The sequence below is a fragment of the Chiloscyllium punctatum genome, chromosome 32, assembly GCF_047496795.1.
Source record: "Chiloscyllium punctatum isolate Juve2018m chromosome 32, sChiPun1.3, whole genome shotgun sequence".
NCBI lineage: Eukaryota > Metazoa > Chordata > Chondrichthyes > Orectolobiformes > Hemiscylliidae > Chiloscyllium > Chiloscyllium punctatum.
In genome coordinates this window covers 35,229,712-35,250,564 of record NC_092770.1, presented here as the reverse complement: position 1 = coordinate 35,250,564, position 20,853 = coordinate 35,229,712, and the positions used below count along the sequence as shown (strand labels likewise).

The following is a 20,853-nucleotide window of genomic DNA, read 5'->3' as shown; positions in this document are numbered from 1 at the left end:
CCTGTGGCAAAAATCCACAGGTTCTCCATTGTCTAGTGGAAGGTATTTCTCATCAGCTCATTCCTAAATGGCCTATCCTGTATACTTAAGCCGTGACTCCTGATTCTAGACAACTCCATCTGGAAGATGTTGCCCACATTTATTCTGACAGAATTTTGTCAAACTGTAACAAGGACATAAAGAGCCTATAAAGGAATATAGATCCACATGCTCTAATTTCATACTCTAATCTCATCTGTGGGAATCTTATCAAAAGCTTTCCAAAAAAAATCTAAGTAAACCATATCCACTAGCTCACCTGAACCAACCTGAATTACATGCTCAAATTCCAAGTAGACTGGTCAGCATGATTTACCTCAAATTTATGTTGTTAGTCTAATCCTGTCATTGTTTTCATAGTGCTCTGCTAAATCTTTTATAATGCACACTAGGTATATGTCTCCACTACAGATATCAGGCTAATTGATCTACAATTCAGTTTTTCATCCTCATTTTTAAACAAAAAGTTACATTAACAATCCTCCAATTTACAAGAACTGTTCCAGAATCTAGAATCTGAAAGCTGATGTCCAATGCAGCCCCTATTTCTAAGCAATTCTAAGTATTCTGGGATATGGATGACTGGTTTTAATTCATCAATTTCCCCAACAAATACTGACTGCAATTCCCCCTCTATGAGGCCTAGTGCCCCCCCCCCCCCCCCCCAACATTTTTGGGGCATTTAGTTTTCTCCCTTGTGAATGCAAAGCATAAACAAAACAAAATACTCTGCCACCTGTTTGTTCCCCATTGTGAATTTTTCTGTTCTGACTGATAGACTCAAGGTAGATTTCTTCGCTAATCATTTTGTTTTCACGTACAAATTGATTGCAGAAACTTCCAAGGCATGTCTGTTACATGCTTTCTGGCAGACTATTTCCATTCTTAAAAATTAGTGATTACTTAAATCTAAACCGCTCCCAATCAGGTCTGCTGTTCTTTTTGGACAATTTGTATGCACTTTCCTTGAATCTAACATTATCCCTAATTTCTCATTAGTACTGTTCCAGTTTTGTGTTTGTTTCAGCCGCAAAACAAATTATTCACAGTTCAGGAGGTAAACTCCATGAAGTTCAAAAACAATAGTATGTCTATTATACAATTTCTAATGCAACAACATTTGCATTTCAAGTGACATTGTCCAGTAGAAGGGAATCTTTGTACAATATTAATAAACAAATTCTTAAAACCATTCAGGGAGTCACATAGAAAACCATTCAATATCCACCTGAATAGTATGTAGAGCAATCCAGTCTGCTCAATTTTCCTGCTGTCTTTGTGGGTATACCAGTTTATTTCCCACAAGCACCTATCAGATGTCCTGCTGAAATAGATTTTCTTTACTTCCGAAAGCCTCATAAATGGAGTTCCAGTGCATTACTGCACATAAGAACATCCACGTCTTAAACGTTGCATTAGTAGCTAATACAAACAATTTTTGCCTTTTTTTCCAAACTGATCACATTGTTGAAAGCTTTCATTTGTAAATCCTGAACCACATATGTCTCAAGATGACCAAATAATCACATTATTCTGCCCAAAACAGGTTTCAAATTTTATGGTATAAGTCTTAATCTATACATGTATATATCAGACTTTTTCCTCTCCACTGTTGGAGTGAGCAGCAATTTACACAGAACCTTTGAACTAAAGCATAAAAATATATATAATCACTTCCACAAAACACTTGAAAACTACAAATTACTAATTATCAAGCGTAATTGTTGTCAGGTACTTACTTGTTAATGTCAGCCATCTTAAGTACAAGATATACCTGAAGGGAAAAAAGTTATAGTTTAAAAAACCCAAAGTCAGAGGTACATTTTCTATAAAGTCTTCCATGATTTTCAGAACTTCTGTTGAACATAAATTTAACTACAACCAAGTCAGGGCAGCTGCAACAGCCATATACAGAATCACAATCTAGAACATTTAATACCATGAAATGCCTTTAAGAGACATTAGTGCTGCATGAGGTGGTTATTCTAGTTGTACATAGATTACAAATAAAGACTGTTATATGAAACAAAGTCTATAAATAATCCAGTGTAAGCAGAACACAATTGGCATGCCTGTGCAAGCAAGGAGGCATTTCTCAAGAAGGCTAGATTCAACTATTGCATTAGCGTTTCCCTCAACTGGAGGGCACTAACATTCTTTAGAACATAAAATCAGTACACAAAAATCAGAAACACCTTAACTACTTAAACTGCTAAAATCAAACCGTTAAGTCAAGCTTGAAAATGCCAGCGTGATGACTAAACTGAAATGGTTTGAAAATAATCATGACTATAAACAGACTGTACAACCCACTAAACACTTTGCCATGCCTACAATCATTCTTCACAAGCAGATATTACAAAACTGAAGTGATTTAAAGTGGATGCAGAGCAGAATGATAAAAAAAATGAAGTTATGGCCACAAAAACTCAAGTTTTTCAATAAAGGGAAGTGATTTCACATTGTAACCAACTGTTTGGCACAGTCTACTCATTTTCCAGCATCAGCTATGGCTCAGTTGGTAGCAGTCTTGCCTTTGAATCATACCCCATGCCAAGCATAAATATCAAAGCCAACACTCCAATGCACTGTACTGACAGAGATGCCATGCCTGATGAGATATGTTAAATCAAGACGCAAACTTCCTGGACAGCTGGACCCAAAGATGATACTACTTTAAAGGGGAGCATGGCATGTAACCTTATTATCTTGACCAATATTTGTCACGCAATCAACATCACAGAACAGATTATTTGATTATTATCACCTTGCTCAGTGGCTGCTGCATTTCCTGAACTAAAAAGTGACAATACAAAAATCAGTCAAACTGCAGCAAAGCAAATCAGAGAGCCACTCACAACTTTGCATGACGCAGCCAGAGCTTTACGCTAACCAAGGGAGGTAGCTATGCAAACTAATGTGCGCACAAAAACACCAGCAGGAAGCCCCAAATCTAGAATAGTAAATGAGAAAAGTGCCTATTTTAAATCTGTTCACAGTATAAAATGACATCATGTACAGTAAAAAGCATTGAAAATGTTGGGAATTAGGTCAGGAAAACTAATCTTTATTTCCTAGCATGCTTGGGAAAATCTGATATTCCACCATGTCATAAATGCAATTATGTACTCCATATTTTCATAGGAAAGTACAAAGTCCTACAGCATCTCCACAGTCTTTGCAGCTTCAGCTCGGGAAGGTGGACATTCAGACTCATTGGCCTCCTTGGTTGAAGGAAATATTGTGTCAATGATCAGATACTGTATAGTTGAACTGACAAGACACAGTGTCATCCATCCCAAAGGAAGTTTCCATGATTGCCTCTACTGGAATTCTCAGGCTAATCTTCTGCAGGGGTGAAGACCCTCTGCTCAGCTGATGGTTCCTATCAGCGTCCAATCTCTTCACACTGCATCTTGAGATAGTGCAGTCGCACTTGTCACCATTGTCCACAACTACACCATGAACATGGCTACCTATTCACAGCTGGGTTAACTCCTGCTTATTGATGGCCTCTATAACAGGATATTAGCTACTTTCACAAGTTCACAGATCCCCAGCCACTTATGTATTGGCTGAAGCTTACACACTATTGAAGGAAAGAACAATTTATAGCTTGAAGAAAGCAATTCATGAGTAGGTGGGGTAGTTAATTGGTATGATGATAGTCTTCCTCATCTTCCAATGATCTGTTCTGTCCACTTCCATAATCCACACCTCAAAAATACAGGTGTCATCCAGACGTTCATAAAGCTCATGAGAAGTCTCCTGACATTCACAAGGCAATCAAGCTTTGGATGGCTTCTTGGTCTTGCCCATCACAGGAATGTCAGCTTTTCACAAATATTCATGTTGAAGATGACCAGAGCAGTAATAGATGTAAAGATGAAATGTATAATGCTAGAAAGCTGAGCAAGGTGCACTAAAAAAGGGTAATCTGATTTACAAAATAGTACAACCCAGTTTCATTCAGGTCAATAATGTCTCTTTTGCATAACTTCCCCACCATTTACAATGCAAGCCTCACCTCTAATCAGTCCATCCATCCATTACTGCAAGCAAACTTATGACAAAGCCTCTTGACTGGGATGAGTCGGAGTCATAGATATACAGCATGGAAACAGACCCTTCGATCCAACTTGTCCATGCTGACCAGATATCCCAACCCAATCTAGTCCCACCTACCAACATCTGGCCCATATCCTAATCAAATACCCATCCAGATGCCTTTTAAATGTTGCAATCATACTCGCCTCCACCACTTCCTCTGGCAGCTCATTCCATACATGTACCACCCACTGAGTGAAAGAGTTGCCCCTTAGGTCTCATAGCTTTCCCTCTCTCCCTAAACCAATGCCCTCTAGTTCTGGACTCCCCCACCCCAGGGAAAACACTGTCTAGTTATCCTAGCCATGCTGCTCATGATTTTATAAACATAAGGTCACCCCTCAGCCTCTGACACCCTAGGAAAAACAGCCCCATCCTATTCAGCCTCTCCCTATAGCTCAAATCCTCCAATCCTGGCAACATCCTGGTAAATCTTCTGAACCCTTTCAAGTTTCACAACATCCTTCTGATAGAAGGAGACCAGATATGCATGCAATATTCTAAAAGTGGCTTAACTAATGTCCTGTACAGCTGCAACATGGCCTCCCAACTCCTGTACTCAATACAGGAAAGGATACTAAACGCCTTCTTCACTATCTTATCTATCTGCAACTCCACGTTCAAAAACCTGCACTCTAAGGTCTTTTTGTTCAACAACACTTCAAGATCTTACCATTAAAGTACAAGTCCTGCTAAGATTTGCTTTCCCAAAATGCAACACCTCACATTTATCCAAGTTAAACTCCACCTGCCAGCTCAGCCCATTGGCCCATCTGATCAAGAACCTGTCGTAATCGGAGGTAACCTTCGTCACTGTTCACAACTCCAATTTTGGTGTCATCTGCAAACTTACTAACTATACCTCTTATGCTCACATCCAAATCATTTGTATAAATGAAAAGTAGTGGACCCAGCATTGATCCTTGTGGCACTCCACTGGTCGCAGGCCCCCAGTCTGAAAAACAACCTTCCACCACCATCCTGTCTTCTAGCTTTGAGCCAGTTCTGTATCCAAGTGGCTAGTTCACCCTGTACGCCATGAGATCTAACCTTACTAACCACTCTCCCATGACGAACCTTGTCAAAGACCTTACTGAAATCCATATAGATTACATCCCACCCCTCTGCCCTCAATCTTCTTTGTTACTTCAAAAAAACTCAATCAAATTTGAGATATGATTTCCCACACAAAGCCATGCTGACTATCCCTAATTAGTCCTTGCCTTTCCAAATACATGTACATCCTGTCCCTCAGCATTCACTCCAACAACCTGCCCACCGACATCAGGCTCACTGGTCAATAGTCCCCGGCTTGTCCTTACCATCATAGCCAACCTCCAGTCTTCCGGCACCTCACCTGTGACTCTTGATGCTACAAATATCTCAGTAAGAGGCCAGCAATCACTTCCCTAACTTCCCAGAGTTTTAAGATAAACCTGATCAGATCCTGGGGATTTAACTATTTTTATGCATTTCAAGACATCCAGCACTTCCTCTCTAATATAGAGATTTTTCAAGATATCACTATCTATTTCCCTACGTTCTATCCCTTCTATGTCCTTTTCCACGGTAAAAATACTAGTTTAGCATCTCCCCCATCTCTGCGGTTCCAAAGGCCGCTTTGCTGATCTGAGGGGCCCTATTCTCTCCCTAGTTACCCTTTCGTCCTTAATGTATTGTAAAAAAAACCTTTGTAGTCTCCTTAACTATTTGCCAAAGCTATCTCATGTCCCCTTCTTGCTCTCCTGATTTCCCTCTTAAGTATACTCCTACTACCTTGGTACTCTAAGGATTCATTTGATGCATCTGGTCTGTACCTGACATATGCCTCCTTCTTTTTCTTTACCAAAACCTCAATTTCTCTAGTCATCCAGCATTCCCTATACTGATCAGCCTTTCTGCTCACCCCAACTGTCGCTGGACTCTCGTTATCTCATTTATAGAACATTACAGAGCAGTACAGGCCCTTTGGCCCTCTATGTTGTTTCAACCTGTCGTACCAATCTGAAGCCCATCTAACCTACACTATTCCATTTATGTCCATACGTTTGTCCAATGACAACTTAAATGCACTTAAAGTTGGCAAATCTACTACTGTTGCAGGCAAAGCATTCCATACCCTTACTACCCCCTGAGTAAAGAAACTACTTCTGACATCCATCCGATATCTATCATCCCTCAATTTAAAACTATGCCCCCTTGTGCGTGCCATCACCATATTTGGAAAAAGGCTCTCCCTGCCCACCCTATCTAACCCTCTGACTTCTGAAGGCTTCCCATTTTCCAGCCATCCTTTTACTTGCAAACATCTGCCCCTCAATCAGCTTTTGAAAGTTCTTACCTAATACCGTCAAAATTAGCCTTTTCCCCAACTTAGAACTTCAACTTTTAGATCTGGTCTATCCTTTTCCATCACTGTTTAAAACTAATCAAATTATGGTCTCTGGGCCCATAGTGCTCCCCCACTGACACCTCAGTCAACTGCCCTGCCTATTTCCCAAGAGTAAGTCAAGTTTTTCACCTTGTCTAGTAGGTATGTACACATATTGAATCAGAAAAGTTTCTTGTACACACTTAAGTTCCTCTCCATCTAAACCCTTAACACTATGGCAGTCCCAGTCTATGTTTGGAAAGGTAAAATCCCCTACCATAACCACCCTATTATTCTCACAGACCTCCTTACAAATTTGTTTCTCAATTTCCCTATGGAGGTGGGCTCTATAATACAATCCCAATAACGTGATCATCCCTTTCATATTACTCAGTTAAACCCAAATAATTTCTGTCAATGTATTTCCGGGAATATCCTCAGTGCAGCTGTAATGTTATCCCTTATCAAAAACACCACTCCTCCTCCTCTCTTGCCTCCCTTTCTGTCCTTCCTGTAGGATTTGTATCCTGGAACATTAAGCTGCCAGTCCTGCCCATCCCTGAGCCATGTTTCTGTAACTGCTATGATATCCCAGTCCCATGATCTGCCTTCCCTGTTAGGCCTCTTGCATTTAAGTAAATGCAGTTTAATTTATGAGTCCTACTTTGTTCTCTGCTTTGACCTGCCTGCTCTGACTATTTGATTTGCTTTTTTCCCCTCAACTGTACTAGTCTCAGATTGATCTCTTTCCTCATCACCTCCCTGCATCTCGCCCCACCACCTTACTAGTTTAAATCCTCCTGAGCACACTAGCAAATCACCCTGCTAGTATTAGTCCCTTTCCAATTCAGGTGCAATCTGTCCTTCTTGTACAGGTCAGAGCTATTTTGAAGGGAAGTTCACATTTGAGATGTGGGAGGCTTTCAAAAATAGGTTAAAGACAGTGCAGGATAGGCATGCCCCATTGAAGATTTGTGAAGAGTGGATAACAGGAGAAATTGTACGACTAGCCAAGAGGAAAAAGAAAGCATACATAAGGACTAGGTAAAAACAATGACTACAGATGCTGGAAACGAGATTCTGGATTAGTGGAGTTGGAAGAGCATAGCAGTTCAGGCAGCTAAGAACAGAACGGGCCGTGGAAGAATATCAGAAGAGTAGGACAACGCTTAAACAAGGAATCAAGCTGGCTAAAAAAGGGGTCCAGAAATAGCTTTATCAAGCAGAATTAAGGAGAATCCCAAAACATTTTATTCTTATTAAGAAGCAAGTGAGTAACTAGAGAAAGGATTGGTCCACTAAAGGATAACGAAAGAAGGCTGTGTGTTGAACCAGAGAGAATGGGTGAGATTCTGAATGATTACTTTGCATCAGTGTTCACTGAGAGGAACATGATGAATGTTGAGATTAGAGATAGAAGATCGATTAGTCTGGATCACATTGACATATGTAGAGATGTGTTGGGTAGGCTCGAGGTTTAGGTGGACAAATCCCCAGGACCGGATGGGATCTATCCTAGGATGCTGAGAGGGGCAAGAGAGGAACTAGCTGGGGCCCTGACATATCTTTGTGGCATCCTTAAATACAGGTGAGGACGACTGGAAGGTTGCTCACATTGTCCCCTTGTACAAGGGTAGTAGGGATATTCCAGGTAACTACAAGCCAGTGAGCCTGACGTCAGTGGTGGGCAAATTGCTGGAGAAGGTACTGAGCTCATCAGTGATAGGCAACACTTTTGTGCAGGGGAGATTGTGCCTCACCAACAGAGCTTTTTGAGGAAGTGACCAAGTTGATAGATGATGGAAGGGCTGTTGATGCCAGACACATTGACTTTAAGTAAGGTGTTTGATAAGGTTCCCCATGGTAGACTAATGGAGAAAGTGGAGTCATATGGTGTGCAGGGTGTTCTAGCTAGCTGGACAAAGAACTGGTTGAGCAACAGGAGACAGTAGTAGTTGAAGGGAGTTTCTTGAATTGGAGAAAGGTGACTAGTGGTGTTCCACAGGGGTCAGTGTTGGGGCCACTGTTGCTTGTGATATACATAAATGATCTGGAAGAGGGCACTGCTGGTATGATCAGCAAGTTTGAAGATGACACGAAGTTTGGTGAAATAGCAGAAAGCATAAGGGACTGTCAGAATACAGGAGGGTATAGATGGACTGGAGAGTTGGGCAGAAAAGTGACTGAGTTCAATCCAGACAAATGTGAGGTGATGCATTTAGGCAAGACTAATTCTAAAGAGAATTATACAATGAATGGAACAGCCTTGGGAAAAGTTGATAGGCAGAGAGATCTGGGAGTGCAGATCCATTGTACCCTGAAGGTTGCTGCACAGGTGGAAAGAGTGGTCAAGGCAGCATACAGTATGCTTATCTTCATCGGACAGGGTATCGAGCAGAAGAGCTGGCAAGTCACGTTAACATTGCACAAGACATTGGTTCAGCCGCATTTAGAATACGGTGTACAGTTCTGGTTGCCACATTACCAAAAGGATGTGGACACTTTGGAGAAGGTGCAGAGAAGGTTTATAAGGATGTTACTTGATATGGAAGGTGCTAGCTATGAAGAGAGGTTGAGTAGGTTAGGTTTATTTTCATTAGAAAAAAAGGGATTGAGGGAGGACCTGATTGAGGTTTACAAAATCATGAAGGGTATAGACAGGGGGGATAGAGACAAGCTTTTTCCCAGGGTGAAGGATTCCATAACGAGAGGTCACTCTTTCAAGGTGAGAGGTGGAAAGTTTAAGTGGGATACACGCAGCAAGTACTGCGCACAGACGGTGGTGGGCGTTTGGAACGCATTGCCAGCAGAGGTGGTAGAGACAGACACGGTAAATTCATTTAAGATGCATCTGGATAAATGCATGAGTAGGTGGGGAGCAGACGGATACAGATGCTTAGGAATTGACTGACAGGCTTAGACAGTACATTTGGATCGGCTCAGGCTTGGAGGGCCGAAGGGCCTGTTCCTTTCTTCATAGGGATGTACAGCACGGAAACAGACCCTTCGGTCCAACTCATCCATGCCAACCTGATATCCCAACAAAACCTAATCCCACCCCACATCCCTCCAAACCCTTCCTATTCATATACCCATCCAAATGCCTTTTAAGTGTTGCAATTTAATGCTCCACCACTTCCTCTGGCAGCTCATTCTAAACATTTACCACTCTGTGAAAAAGTTGCCCCTTCGAGCTCTCATATCTATTCCATCTCACCCTAAACCTATGCTCTCTAGTTCTGGACTTCCCCAGCCCAGGAAAAGACAATCTATTTAGCCTACCCATGCCAGTCACAATTTTGTAAACCTCTATAAAGTCACCCCTCAGCCTGCAACGCTCCAGGGAAAACAGGTCACTTCAACCCCAGAAGAGATTCCAATGATCCAAAAATGTGAATCCTTCTCCCGTTCACCAGCTCCTCAGCCATGCATTCATCTGCTCTATCCTCCTGTTCCTGCCCTCACTAGCTCGCAGCACAGGGAGTAATCCAGATATTACTACTCTCAAGGACCTCATTATTTTAATTTAAATAATGATATTCTCCCTTCAGAATTTCATCCTTTTCCCTTCCTATACCGTTGGTTCCAATGTGTATAATGAAATCCTACTGGTCCCTCTTTCCCCTTGAGAACATTCTGCACCCTCTTTGAGACATCCTTTATCCTGGTACCAGGGAAGCATCACAACAGATGTTTCTGTGGCCAGCAGGGAAAAATCAATCTGTGCCTGTCTGGAGAGTGCCCTAACACAGTTGATCACTTGGAACTCAACATACCCCTCATTGCATTACAGCCAGTCTCGATACCAGAAACTGGCAGTTCATGCTACATTCTGCTGAGAATCCATCACCCCCTACACTACATTTTCCAAAACAGCATACTTTTCTGAAATGGGGATAGCCACAGAAGACTCCTGCGCTACCTGCCTACCTCTTACCTTTCCTGGAGTTAACCCATGTGACTGCATGTGCAACTTTTTCCCTTCCTATAACTGCCATCCATCACATCCTCTTGCTCTTGTAAATTCTTCATTGCTTCTGTCTCTCCAACTGATCCATTTGATCTAATTGGATTCACAACCAATGGCATTTATTGCAGATAGAATCCACAACTCCCACATCCAACAAGAGCATATCACTCTAAAGGCCATTTTTGCTTCTTCCAATCTACAGACCCAGAAAATAGCACTGTCTTATTCCTCTGCAAAACACTGCTCCATGCTAACTTTAAACTTGAAATATAAGCCATAAGTGTTATCAAGAGACACTTCTCAAAACATAATCAACAAAGTACCTACTTTCTGTCGGCCACACTTATAATATTCACTTATGTTTCTGTGCTGTGACCTCTCCCAAACAGGTTCCTCCAAGATTAGTGAATTTCACTGTTTGTTAATTTTCTCAGATGCACTCAGATGTCCAGTGATACTGAATTCAAACAGCAAAGGGAGTAACTGCACAGGTGCACTGCGGATTTCTTTTTCTCTCTCCTGCACTGACCTCACCATGTGCTGCCTTTATCTGCTCCTCCCCCTTTTAAGAGGGCTGTTGTTCTGACCTTTTTTTCTCCAAAGTTCCAAAACAATGCAACAGCATATGAAAACTACTCCTGGAATTTGAGGAAATCACCTCCAACACCTAAAACACCTCAAAAAAAAGCCTGTTACAGCCAGAAATTTTCCCATCCTCCATCTTGGATTACCCAGACTCTCCTCTCCTGCAGAATTAGAGTAGAGATAGATACATTCTCAGCTTGGACTGACATGAACCATAAGTCGAGTGTGTAGTGCTGGAAAAGCACATCAGGTCAGTCAGCATTCAAGAACAGGAGAGTCAACATTTTGGGTAAAAGCCCTTCAAGAATGAGGCTGACAGCCAAGGGCGTGGTGAGATAAATAGGAGGGGTTTGTGTGTGCGTGGGGGGGGGGGGGCAGAACAGATATCTGAGTGCACAATAGGTAGATGGAGGGGGTGTAACAGTGATAGGTCAGAGCAGAAGGTGAAGCAGGTAAGTGGGAAGGAAGATGGACATGAAGGACAGGTTATGAGGGCAGTGCTGATTTGGAAGGTAGGATCTGGGATGGGGGGAGGGGGGAGAGAAGAAGAGGAGAGAAAGAAATGTGGAAACTGGTGAAATCCACATTGATGCTGGTCCGAGGCAGAAGACAGGTTGCATCTGAACTGGAGGGGCGCAAATGTCCTGGGTGGGAGATTTGCTCATGTGATTCAGGAGGGTTTAAATTAGTTTGGCGGGGGGTGGGGGGGAAATCAGAGCCACATCTCTGAGAGGGGGAAAGTTGCAGATGCAGTGACAGGATGTAGTGAATCTATTGGGAAGGCTTCTCACGCGATGAAATAAAGGGATCGTTTAAAGTGTGCCTGCTTTAATGCAAGGAGTGACAGAAATAAGAGTGACGAACTTAGAGTATGGATTAGTACTTGGGACTATGACATTGTGACCATAAAGGAGACGTGGGTTTCACAGGGGCAAGGATGGTTGCTTGATGTTCCACTGATTAGAATGTTCAAACAGAACAGGGAGGGTGGAAAAAAAAAAGAGGAGGGGGTGTAGCATTGCTAATCAGAGAAAGCATCACAGCTACAGAAACAAAGATTGTTGTGGAAGGTTTATCTACGGAGTCAAAATGGGTGGAACAGCCACCGCATTGTGGGTTTTCTACAGACCATCTAATAGCAGTAGAGATTGAAGAACTCATAGGTGGGCAGATTCTGGAAAAATACAGATGTAGCAGGGTTGTTGTTATGGGTGATTTCAGCTTTCCCAACATCGATGGAACCTCCTAAGTGCACTTGGTTTGGATGGAGCAGTTTTGGTCAGGTGTGCTCAAGAGGGTTCCCATACTCAGTATGTAGACAGACCGCTATGGGAAGAGACCATTTTGGATTTGGTGCGCGGCAATGGGCTAAGACAGGTGTCAGATCTCGTGGTGGGAGAACACTTTGGTGACAGTGATCACAACTGGCTCACATATATCATAGCCTTGGAGAGGGAAAGGAGCAGTTACCGAGGGAAAGGAGCAGTTACCAAGGGAAGATATTTAATTCGGGAAGAGGAAATTATGACACTGTCAGGCAAGAGTTGGGAAGTACAGATTGGGAGCAATTGTTCCACAAAGTCTCCGCATGTCTGCTGTGCCCTATTTAAGGAGCAGTTGTTGCAAGTGATGCATGAATTTCTTCCTCTGAGACAGGTAAGAAGGGGTAAGATTAAGAAACCATTGATGACGAGACAGAGGAGCTTCTCGTCAAAAGGAAGACTGCAGCTTACGTAAGGTGGAGGAAGCAAGGATTTAGCACAGCTTTAGAGGATTAGAGGCTTACTAGAAAGGAGCTCATATGGACGGAGGAGAGCCAGGAGGGGGCACAAAAAAGGCTTGGCAGGAAGGATTAAAGAGAACCCAAAGGCATTTTACTCATATGTGAGGAATAAGAGAATGATCAGAGAGAAGGGGTGGCACGGTGGCACAGTGGTTAGCACTGCTGCCTCACAGCGCCAGAGACCTGGGTTCAATTCCCACCTCAGGCGACTGTCTGTGTGGAGTTTGCACGTTCTCCCCGTGTCTGCATGGGTTTCCTCCGGGTGCTCCGTTTTCCTCCCACAGTCCAAAGATGTGCAGGTAAGGTGAATTGGCCATTCTAAATTGCCCGTAGTGTTAGGTAAGGGGTATGGGTGGGTTGCGCTTCGGCGGGGCGGTGTGGACTTGTTGGGCCGAAGGGCCTGTTTCCACACTGTAAGTAATCTAATCTAAACTAAGGGAGGGCCAATCAGGGATAGCAGAGGGAACTCATGCATGGAGTGAGAGCAGATTGTGGAAGCCCTAAATGAGTTTTTTGCCTTGGTTTTCACTAAGGAAAGGGACCTTGTTGTGAATGAGAACTTTGAGAAACTGGGATAGAGGTTTGAACAGATCAAGACTGATGAAGTTGATGTGCTGAACATTTTGGAAAACATTAAGATCGTTAAGTCTCCAGGGCCAGACAGATTTATCCTAGGCTGCTCCAGGAAGCGAGAAAGGAGATTGCTAAGCAGCTGGCAAGGATATTTGCCTCCTCAGGAGTCGTACCGGAGGATCGGATGGAGGTGAATGTTGTTCCTCTTTTCAATAAGGGTAATAGGGAAATCCCTGGAAATTACAGACCAGTCAGTCTTACATCTGTGGTCAGCAATGTTTTAGAAAGAATTCTGAAAGATAAGATTTCTGACTATTTGGCACAGCATAATGTCATTAAATGCTGTCGGCATAGCTTTGTGAGGGGCAGGTCATGCCTCACAAATCTTCTTGGGTTCTTTGAGGAGGTGAGATAACAGGTCGGACAAAGGTAGAGCAGTGGATGTGGTGTATATGGATTTCAGCAAGATATTTGATAAGGTTCCCCACGATAGGCTCATTCATAAAGTCAGGAAGTATGGGATACAGGGAGATTTGGCAATCTGGATTCAGAATTGGTTGGCTGACAGAAGGCAGAGAGTGGGTGTAGATGGAAAGTATTCTGCCTAGAGGTCAGCATTGAGTGGAGTCCCGCAGGGCTGTTCTTGGGCCTCTGCTCTTTTTATAAGTGACTTGGATGAGGGGGCTGAACGGTGAGTTAGTAAAATTTGCAGATGACACATGTTGGAGGTGTCGTCAATAGGATAGACGGCTACTTTGTGGACTGTTTTGGAATCCACATTTCAAAGGAACATGATCATACTGGAGAGGATGCAAAAAACATTTACTAGGGCATTGGTCCAGGCTGAAGGATTTATGGAAACACCCATTAGACTACAGTCTATTCAGCACCAAACAACCCCACCACCCAGTGACCAACCACTTCAACTCCCCCTCCCAAAGTGCCAAGGGCATGCAAGTCCTGGGCCTCCTCCACTACCAAATCCTAGCCCTGCCTGGAGGAAAAACATTTCATATTCCGCCTTGAGACCCTCCAACCACACAGCATCATGTTAATTTCACCAGTTTCCTCATCACCCCTCCTCCCCTCCCCCCCCCCCCCATCCCAGATCCAACCCTCCAACTTGGCCCTGCCTTCTTGAACTGTCCATCTTCTCTCACACCTATCAGCTCCACCCACCACTCTGACCTATCACCCCATCTGCGTCTACCTATCTCCTTCCAAACTACCTTCCCCCAGTCCCATATTTATCTCTCAGCCCCTGGAGTTTATATGCTGGGCCAAAAGGGCCTTTTTCTGTGCCGTAGACCACTATGACTCACTGAAGATCAGCTGGGTTTCATATTACAGACCACTACTCACCAGCCCTTACTGAAACTGTAAATATGAATGACAGTCATCTATATTCCTACAGCAGGAAACCAACATTTATTTGGCCTAAGTCAAGATGGCTGTGCTAGATTAGACAGCGTCCAGGCTCCTGTACTCAGGGCTCATCCACTCCATCTGCTTTTTAAAAATATTTGTTTTCTTTTTAGTCTTTGGTTCTATTTACCTTCTGGGGAGAGCTCTGTCATGGCAGCATGGACGAGGAAGGCAGATATGCCAGGGTCTGGAGTATGGTAATAGCTAGTGAGTCTGGAGCTGGACCTTGACAGCAAAGAGGCGGCTGGTGGAGGGACAAGGAGGACCCGGTATCGGCTGCTAAATTGGGAAAGAGGTCATCAACAAGATAGGCCTAGCAGTCCTACAGCAACAGACCAACCCTGCTCCCAGCTTTGGTACTACCAGCAGAACCCATCCCATTCCTAGATTTACAAAAAACTTTTGGAAACTATGCTGTTGGTTCCACATTGCAACAATGCCAAGCACAGCAAGCACTAAGAGAGTGAGGATGGGCAGCACTGTCAAGGGTAGAAATGTAGATCAACATGCAATGCATTCGTAGTGGAACTATTTTTATCATGCAATTTTTCAGGAACAGAGTAGATATGCTAAATGAGCGACTGTAAGTAGACGTTTTAGGTGAGTTTAGGAAGTTACAATACTATCCAATCTTTGCAAGATAAAGAAACCAGTTCCAGCCTCCACATTTAAAAATCAGAATAGTCACAAACACTATTCAGACAAGGAGGGAAAAAATAAGTATCTCTGTACCCTCATCTCAGTCACTGCCAGAAATCTGGTGAAGTCTTTCACTGAATAAGACACTAAATTAGAATCATCTGTGTACAGAACAGAACATTTAACGCAAAGATCATCCTTTCTTCTTGCATAAATATTAATCCAGAGAAGACTACTTTCAATATAGAGTTGCTGTTACTGTAGTATTTTGCTTTTGACCAAACTAACATCAGGGGCAAGAATAGGCTTTTCAGTCTTTCAAGTCTGCTCTATATTGCAACAAAATCATCTGACGTTCTGCATTAACTCTGCTGTCTAATTCCTATATCATATTTTCCTTAGAGTTTAAATATATACAAATCTAGTCCTCAACTCAGCAACCAAACCTCTCTGGGGTTAAAATATTTAAAAACCATACAGTACAGAAATGGACCCTTCAGCCCAACTCATCCTAATCCCCAATGGTTGACCCTTTTGTTTTATTTATTCTGAGGTGGGCATTGCTGTGTCTGGAGTCACATATAGGCATTACTGAACCAAAGGGATTTGCCTCACAAACAACAATGTCATGGTCAATATTTGACTCAAGTCCAGAATTTTATTAATTTCAATTCTATCATGGTGCGATTCAAACCCAGGTCCCCAGGACATTAACTGGACATCTGGATTAATAGCCAAACTGTACCACCAGTTGGCCATCACCTCATTGTGATTATCTTACTGAGTATCCAGTGTACCTCCAGTTTGAGAGAAACTGCCACTTGGGGCTAACATTTACAGTGCTAGAATTTCACATATCCTCTGTCAGCTCATTTTTGTCTCCATAGAGCAAATACGAGGACACATGGTTGGTGCTGTCAAAAACAGTTCAACAGCAATTGTTAGAAGAAAACAAGACCAGGAAGATCACTTTTCTCTGCACATTTTCAGTAGCAAGGCTAAACCAATTATAGGCAGAGACTAGTCTGTGGTGGGTTCACAAGGAATTGGGAGAGGCAGAGGCATTCTTATTCTGCATTACTTACTCCATTATTTTACAAACCACCAAGGAACCTGCTGGATTTCATAAGGCAGAAGTGATACCTGAAGAAAGCGATTTTAAGAACAGTAAATGGACGATCACAAAAAATGTTTAAAAACTCAACTTCACATGCATGAAGAGAGTTTATCTTGAAATAGACATAAAGGAGTCAAAAAAAAAGGAAGAAACAAACAATACAACAGGAAGCCATATATAAATTAGTCTACAGAAAATATCTATCAGAAAACATAAAACAATGACAAGCATCTAGCTTTTTCTGAAAGGCCACAGGAAGGGAAAGAAAATATTGTCATCTTAAAGGAAGAAATTTAAAAGAAAAGTAAAATCGAGAGATGCAAAGAAAACTTCAGATGACACCAAATGAGGTTTTAAAAATTTAATCTGCCTATAATTCCAAATTACTGAGCAAAAGTTTGAGGGATCATTAACACTTCGCAAAATCCAAATATTAAAAAAGTCAGAATTTCACTTTTTAAAAAAGTAAAAACTGTACAGAGTTTGCCATGTATTAAATAATGCATGGTGATCGATGGGGGCAGTGGAGAGAGAGCAAGCGAGAGGACGAACAATTAAACCAGCATCACTGAACTAGTAATGCAGGGAACAAGTGTGAAGACAGGTTTGAATCCCACTATGGCAGCTGGTTTGATTAACAGGTCTACAAAACAATACTAGTCTCAGTACATGTGTCATTAACATACAATTAATTGGAATTTAAAAATCCATCTGGTTCACTAATGCTAAAGAGCATTAGTGAGGAAATCCACTTGCTTACAATGGTCTAGCCTACAACCATAACCACTGCAATGTGGTTGACCCTTATCTTCTCATTTAAGTTCAAGGGATAATTAGGAATGAGCATCAAATGCTGGTCTTACCGTGTTTGTGAAGAAAGAAAAAAAGAACCATTATGCTCTGGTTTATTAACTCAAGCTAATTTTCCCAGGCAACTGTTTGAGGGCATTTCAGACAACATAAATATTGAAGAACCTGATGGGGAGTATCTCAAAGTATGACTTAGGCAAAGGGATTAAAACTTGCAAAACAAGAATTGCTCCTAATGCCTCAAACTAGAGTTGTGCAAATTGCAAGATAGCTTCACTCCAAAGATCTTTCAATTCATGCCAATTTTAAGTCCCACAGTTAAGTTACTCACCCTGTTCAGCTATCTGGGCTTTTTGTTAAAGACTGATTGTAGCCTTCAAACCCAAAAAGGCAACTTTTATATCCGACCCATGCCTTTAAGTGAAAAAAGTGACATAAGTTACATTCTGCTACTAATGCACCATTTTACACACAGCAAGATTCCATAAATAAAATGGACCACTGCTTAGCCCATTTTTGGTAGTGTTCATCATGCAAAATAGGTTAACCAAGATGCCAAAAACACCATTCTACATCACAGAAACTTTCACCTTTTACCACACAAACAGCAATACCACTGATTAAGGCTATACAGAATAGTCTGTTCTGGCACCTCCACATCAGAATAGTCTGACAGTCAGACATTGAGTACTGCAGTATCATCCTTGTATCATAACTGAAACATATAAGGTGCAAGACTTGTCCATTTCACAAGCACTCATTTCCACAGCAATATCCTGAGTTGATGAAGAATTACCACGCACTAGAAATGCTAGATAAACCATTTCTGTCTTAAGCAGGCTGGATAGTAATTACTGGTTGATAAATAACCAATCTTTCTTGCGTTATTTTTAAAATTAAATTTGCAAAAAAAGCCTTTCACCCCATTCATGAAAAACAATTTCAGACCTATTAGCAGTCAATGCTTCTGCACAACTAGATAAGATGCATCTGTAGACGCTGTAATCAGGTAGCGTTTATTATCAGAATCATTAAGAGCTGGTTATAACTGGGTGTGGAATATAGAGATATAACGGTGTTTAACGCTGAGGAAACGTGCTGTCCCAGAGAATAAATGAAGGATTTATTCTGAGTCCACCATCTCTCCCCAAACCCCGGGGGGAGGGAAGGTCCACCTTCTCCCATCCCCCCGGGCCCAAAGCCGCCCACACCCAGGTCCCAGAGAGGGGGGAAGAAAGCCCAGGCGACAACCCAACGGCATCTGCGCCACAGACCAGACCTCAGCCCCGGGCCCAGCCTCTTGGCGGCTCCGAGCTGCCGCCACGTGTTGCCGGGGTGGGCCGAGCCCGGGTCCAGGGTCTCTCCCTGACCACAGGCCGAGCCTGTTCGGGGGAAGGACAGGGCATCCCGCGACAGGACAGGCCCGAGCAGCGCAACAGTGCCCGAGCCCGGGAGCGGACATCGCGACACAAGCAGCAAATCGAGGCCCCGGCCCCGGGCCCGGACCGTGGCTGAGGACAGGGAGGCTCCTCCAGCCCCGAGCCCCTTGTGGGAGGGTTAGCGGGGGGGGGGGGGGTTCAGCCCCAGCCGCCCCCGGGTGTACACACCGCTGTTTATTAAGCCCGCACCCCCAGGGGACACAGACCTGTCTCTGTGTGTGTCCCTCGGTGTCTCCTCTCACTCCAGAGCCGCTCTCTCTGATGGCGCTAAAGGATGAGCGCGGCCGCCGATTGGTTGGATATACCCAGCGGGGGCGCGCACTGAGGACCGCCCTCTACGTGCGCGTGGTCGCGTACGCGCATCCGACGCGGTCGAGAACAGCTGTGTCCCCCACAACCACGTGACAAAGGAGCAGCGCTCCGGAACCGAGTGAATCCAATTCAACCTGTTGGTGTGGTGTGAATTTTAACTTTGCAAACCCAGCCCACACCGGCCCCTCCACATCAGGACTACGATCCTTCAATTGATTTGGTTAGAGACAATTAAACCTGTACATGCTGGAATCCAAACTAATCAGGAAGGAGGCTGGGAGAACACAGCAAAGCAGGCAGCATCAGGAGGGAGAGGAACACAGCAAGGCAGGCAGCATCAGGAGGGAGGGGAACACAGCAAGGCAGGCAGTATCAGGAGGGAGGGGAACACAACAAGGCAGGCAGTATCAGGAGGGAGAGGAACACAGCAAGGCAGGCAGCATCAGGAGGGAGAGGGACACAGCAAGGGAGGCAGTATCAGGAGGGAGGGGAACACAGCAAGGCAGGCAGTATCAGGAGGGAGGGGAACACAGCAAGGCAGGCAGTATCAGGAGGGAGGGGAACACAGCAAGGCAGGCAGTATCAGGAGGGAGAGGAACACAGCAAGGCAGGCAGCATCAGGAGGGAGAGGGACACAGCAAGGCAGGCAGCATCAGGAGGGAGGGGAACACAGCAAGCAGGCAGCATCAGGAGGGAGAGGGAACACAGCAAGGCAGGCAGTATCAGGAGGGAGGGGAACACAGCAAGGCAGGCAGTATCAGGAGGGAGAGGGACACAGCAAGGCAGGCAGCATCAGGAGGGGGAGGAACACAGCAAGGCAGGCAGTATCAGGAGGGAGAGGGAACACAGCAAGGCAGGCAGTATCAGGAGGGAGAGGGACACCAAGGCAGGCAGCATCAGGAGGGGGAGGAACACAGCAAGGCAGGCAGCATCAGGAGGGAGAGGGACACAGCAAGGCAGGCAGCATCAGGAGGGAGGGGAACACAGCAAGGCAGGCAGAATCAGGAGGGAGAGGAACACAGCAAGGCAGGCAGTATCAGGAGGGAGGGGAACACAGCAAGGCAGGCAGAATCAGGAGGGAGAGGGACACCGCAAGGCAGGCAGCATCAGGAGGGAGAGGAACACAGCAAGGCAGGCAGTATCAGGAGGGAGAGGGAACACAGCAAGGCAGGCAGCATCAGGAGGGGGAGGAACACAGCAAGGCAGGCAGCATCAGGAGGGGGAGGAACACAGCAAGGCAGGCAGTATCAGGAGGGAGGGGAACACAGCAAGGCAGGCTGCATCAGGAGGGAGAGGAACACAGCAAGGCAGGCAGAATCACGAGGGAGGGGAACACAGCAAGGCAGGCACCATCAGGAGGGGGAGGAACACAGCAAGGCAGGCAGTATCAGGAGGGAGAGGGAACACACAAGGCAGGCAGTATCAGGAGGGAGAGGGAACACAGCAAGGCAGGCACCATCAGGAGGGGGAGGAACACAGCAAGGCAGGCAGTATCAGGAGGGAGAGGGAACACACAAGGCAGGCAGTATCAGGAGGGAGAGGGAACACAGCAAGGCAGGCAGTATCAGGAGGGAGAGGGACACAGCAAGGCAGGCAGTATCAGGAGGGAGGGGAACACAGCAAGGCAGGCTGCATCAGGAGGGAGAGGAACACAGCAAGGCAGGCAGTATCAGGAGGGAGAGG

The 20,853-nt window shown here is 44.3% G+C and overlaps 1 protein-coding gene across 2 annotated transcripts in view; it reads right to left on the bottom strand.

Annotated features, from left to right (window-relative positions):
* Nucleotides 1-19,203, bottom strand: part of nap1l1 (nucleosome assembly protein 1-like 1) — an 89,518-nt gene extending 70,315 nt beyond the window's left edge. Inside the window, exons 1-3 of one of the 2 annotated variants that reach the window (XM_072552076.1) lie at nt 19,065-19,154; nt 17,751-17,833; nt 1,779-1,813 (exon numbers count right to left, since the gene is read on the bottom strand). In XM_072552076.1, the coding sequence (XP_072408177.1) occupies nt 1,779-1,795 (17 nt within the window). In that variant the 5' untranslated portion in view covers nt 1,796-1,813; nt 17,751-17,833; nt 19,065-19,154. Of the gene's footprint in view, nt 1-1,778; nt 1,814-17,750; nt 17,834-19,064 lie in introns of both variants that reach the window. The other variant, XM_072552075.1, reaches the window with a different exon arrangement.
* Nucleotides 19,204-20,853: the final 1,650 nt, after the last annotated feature.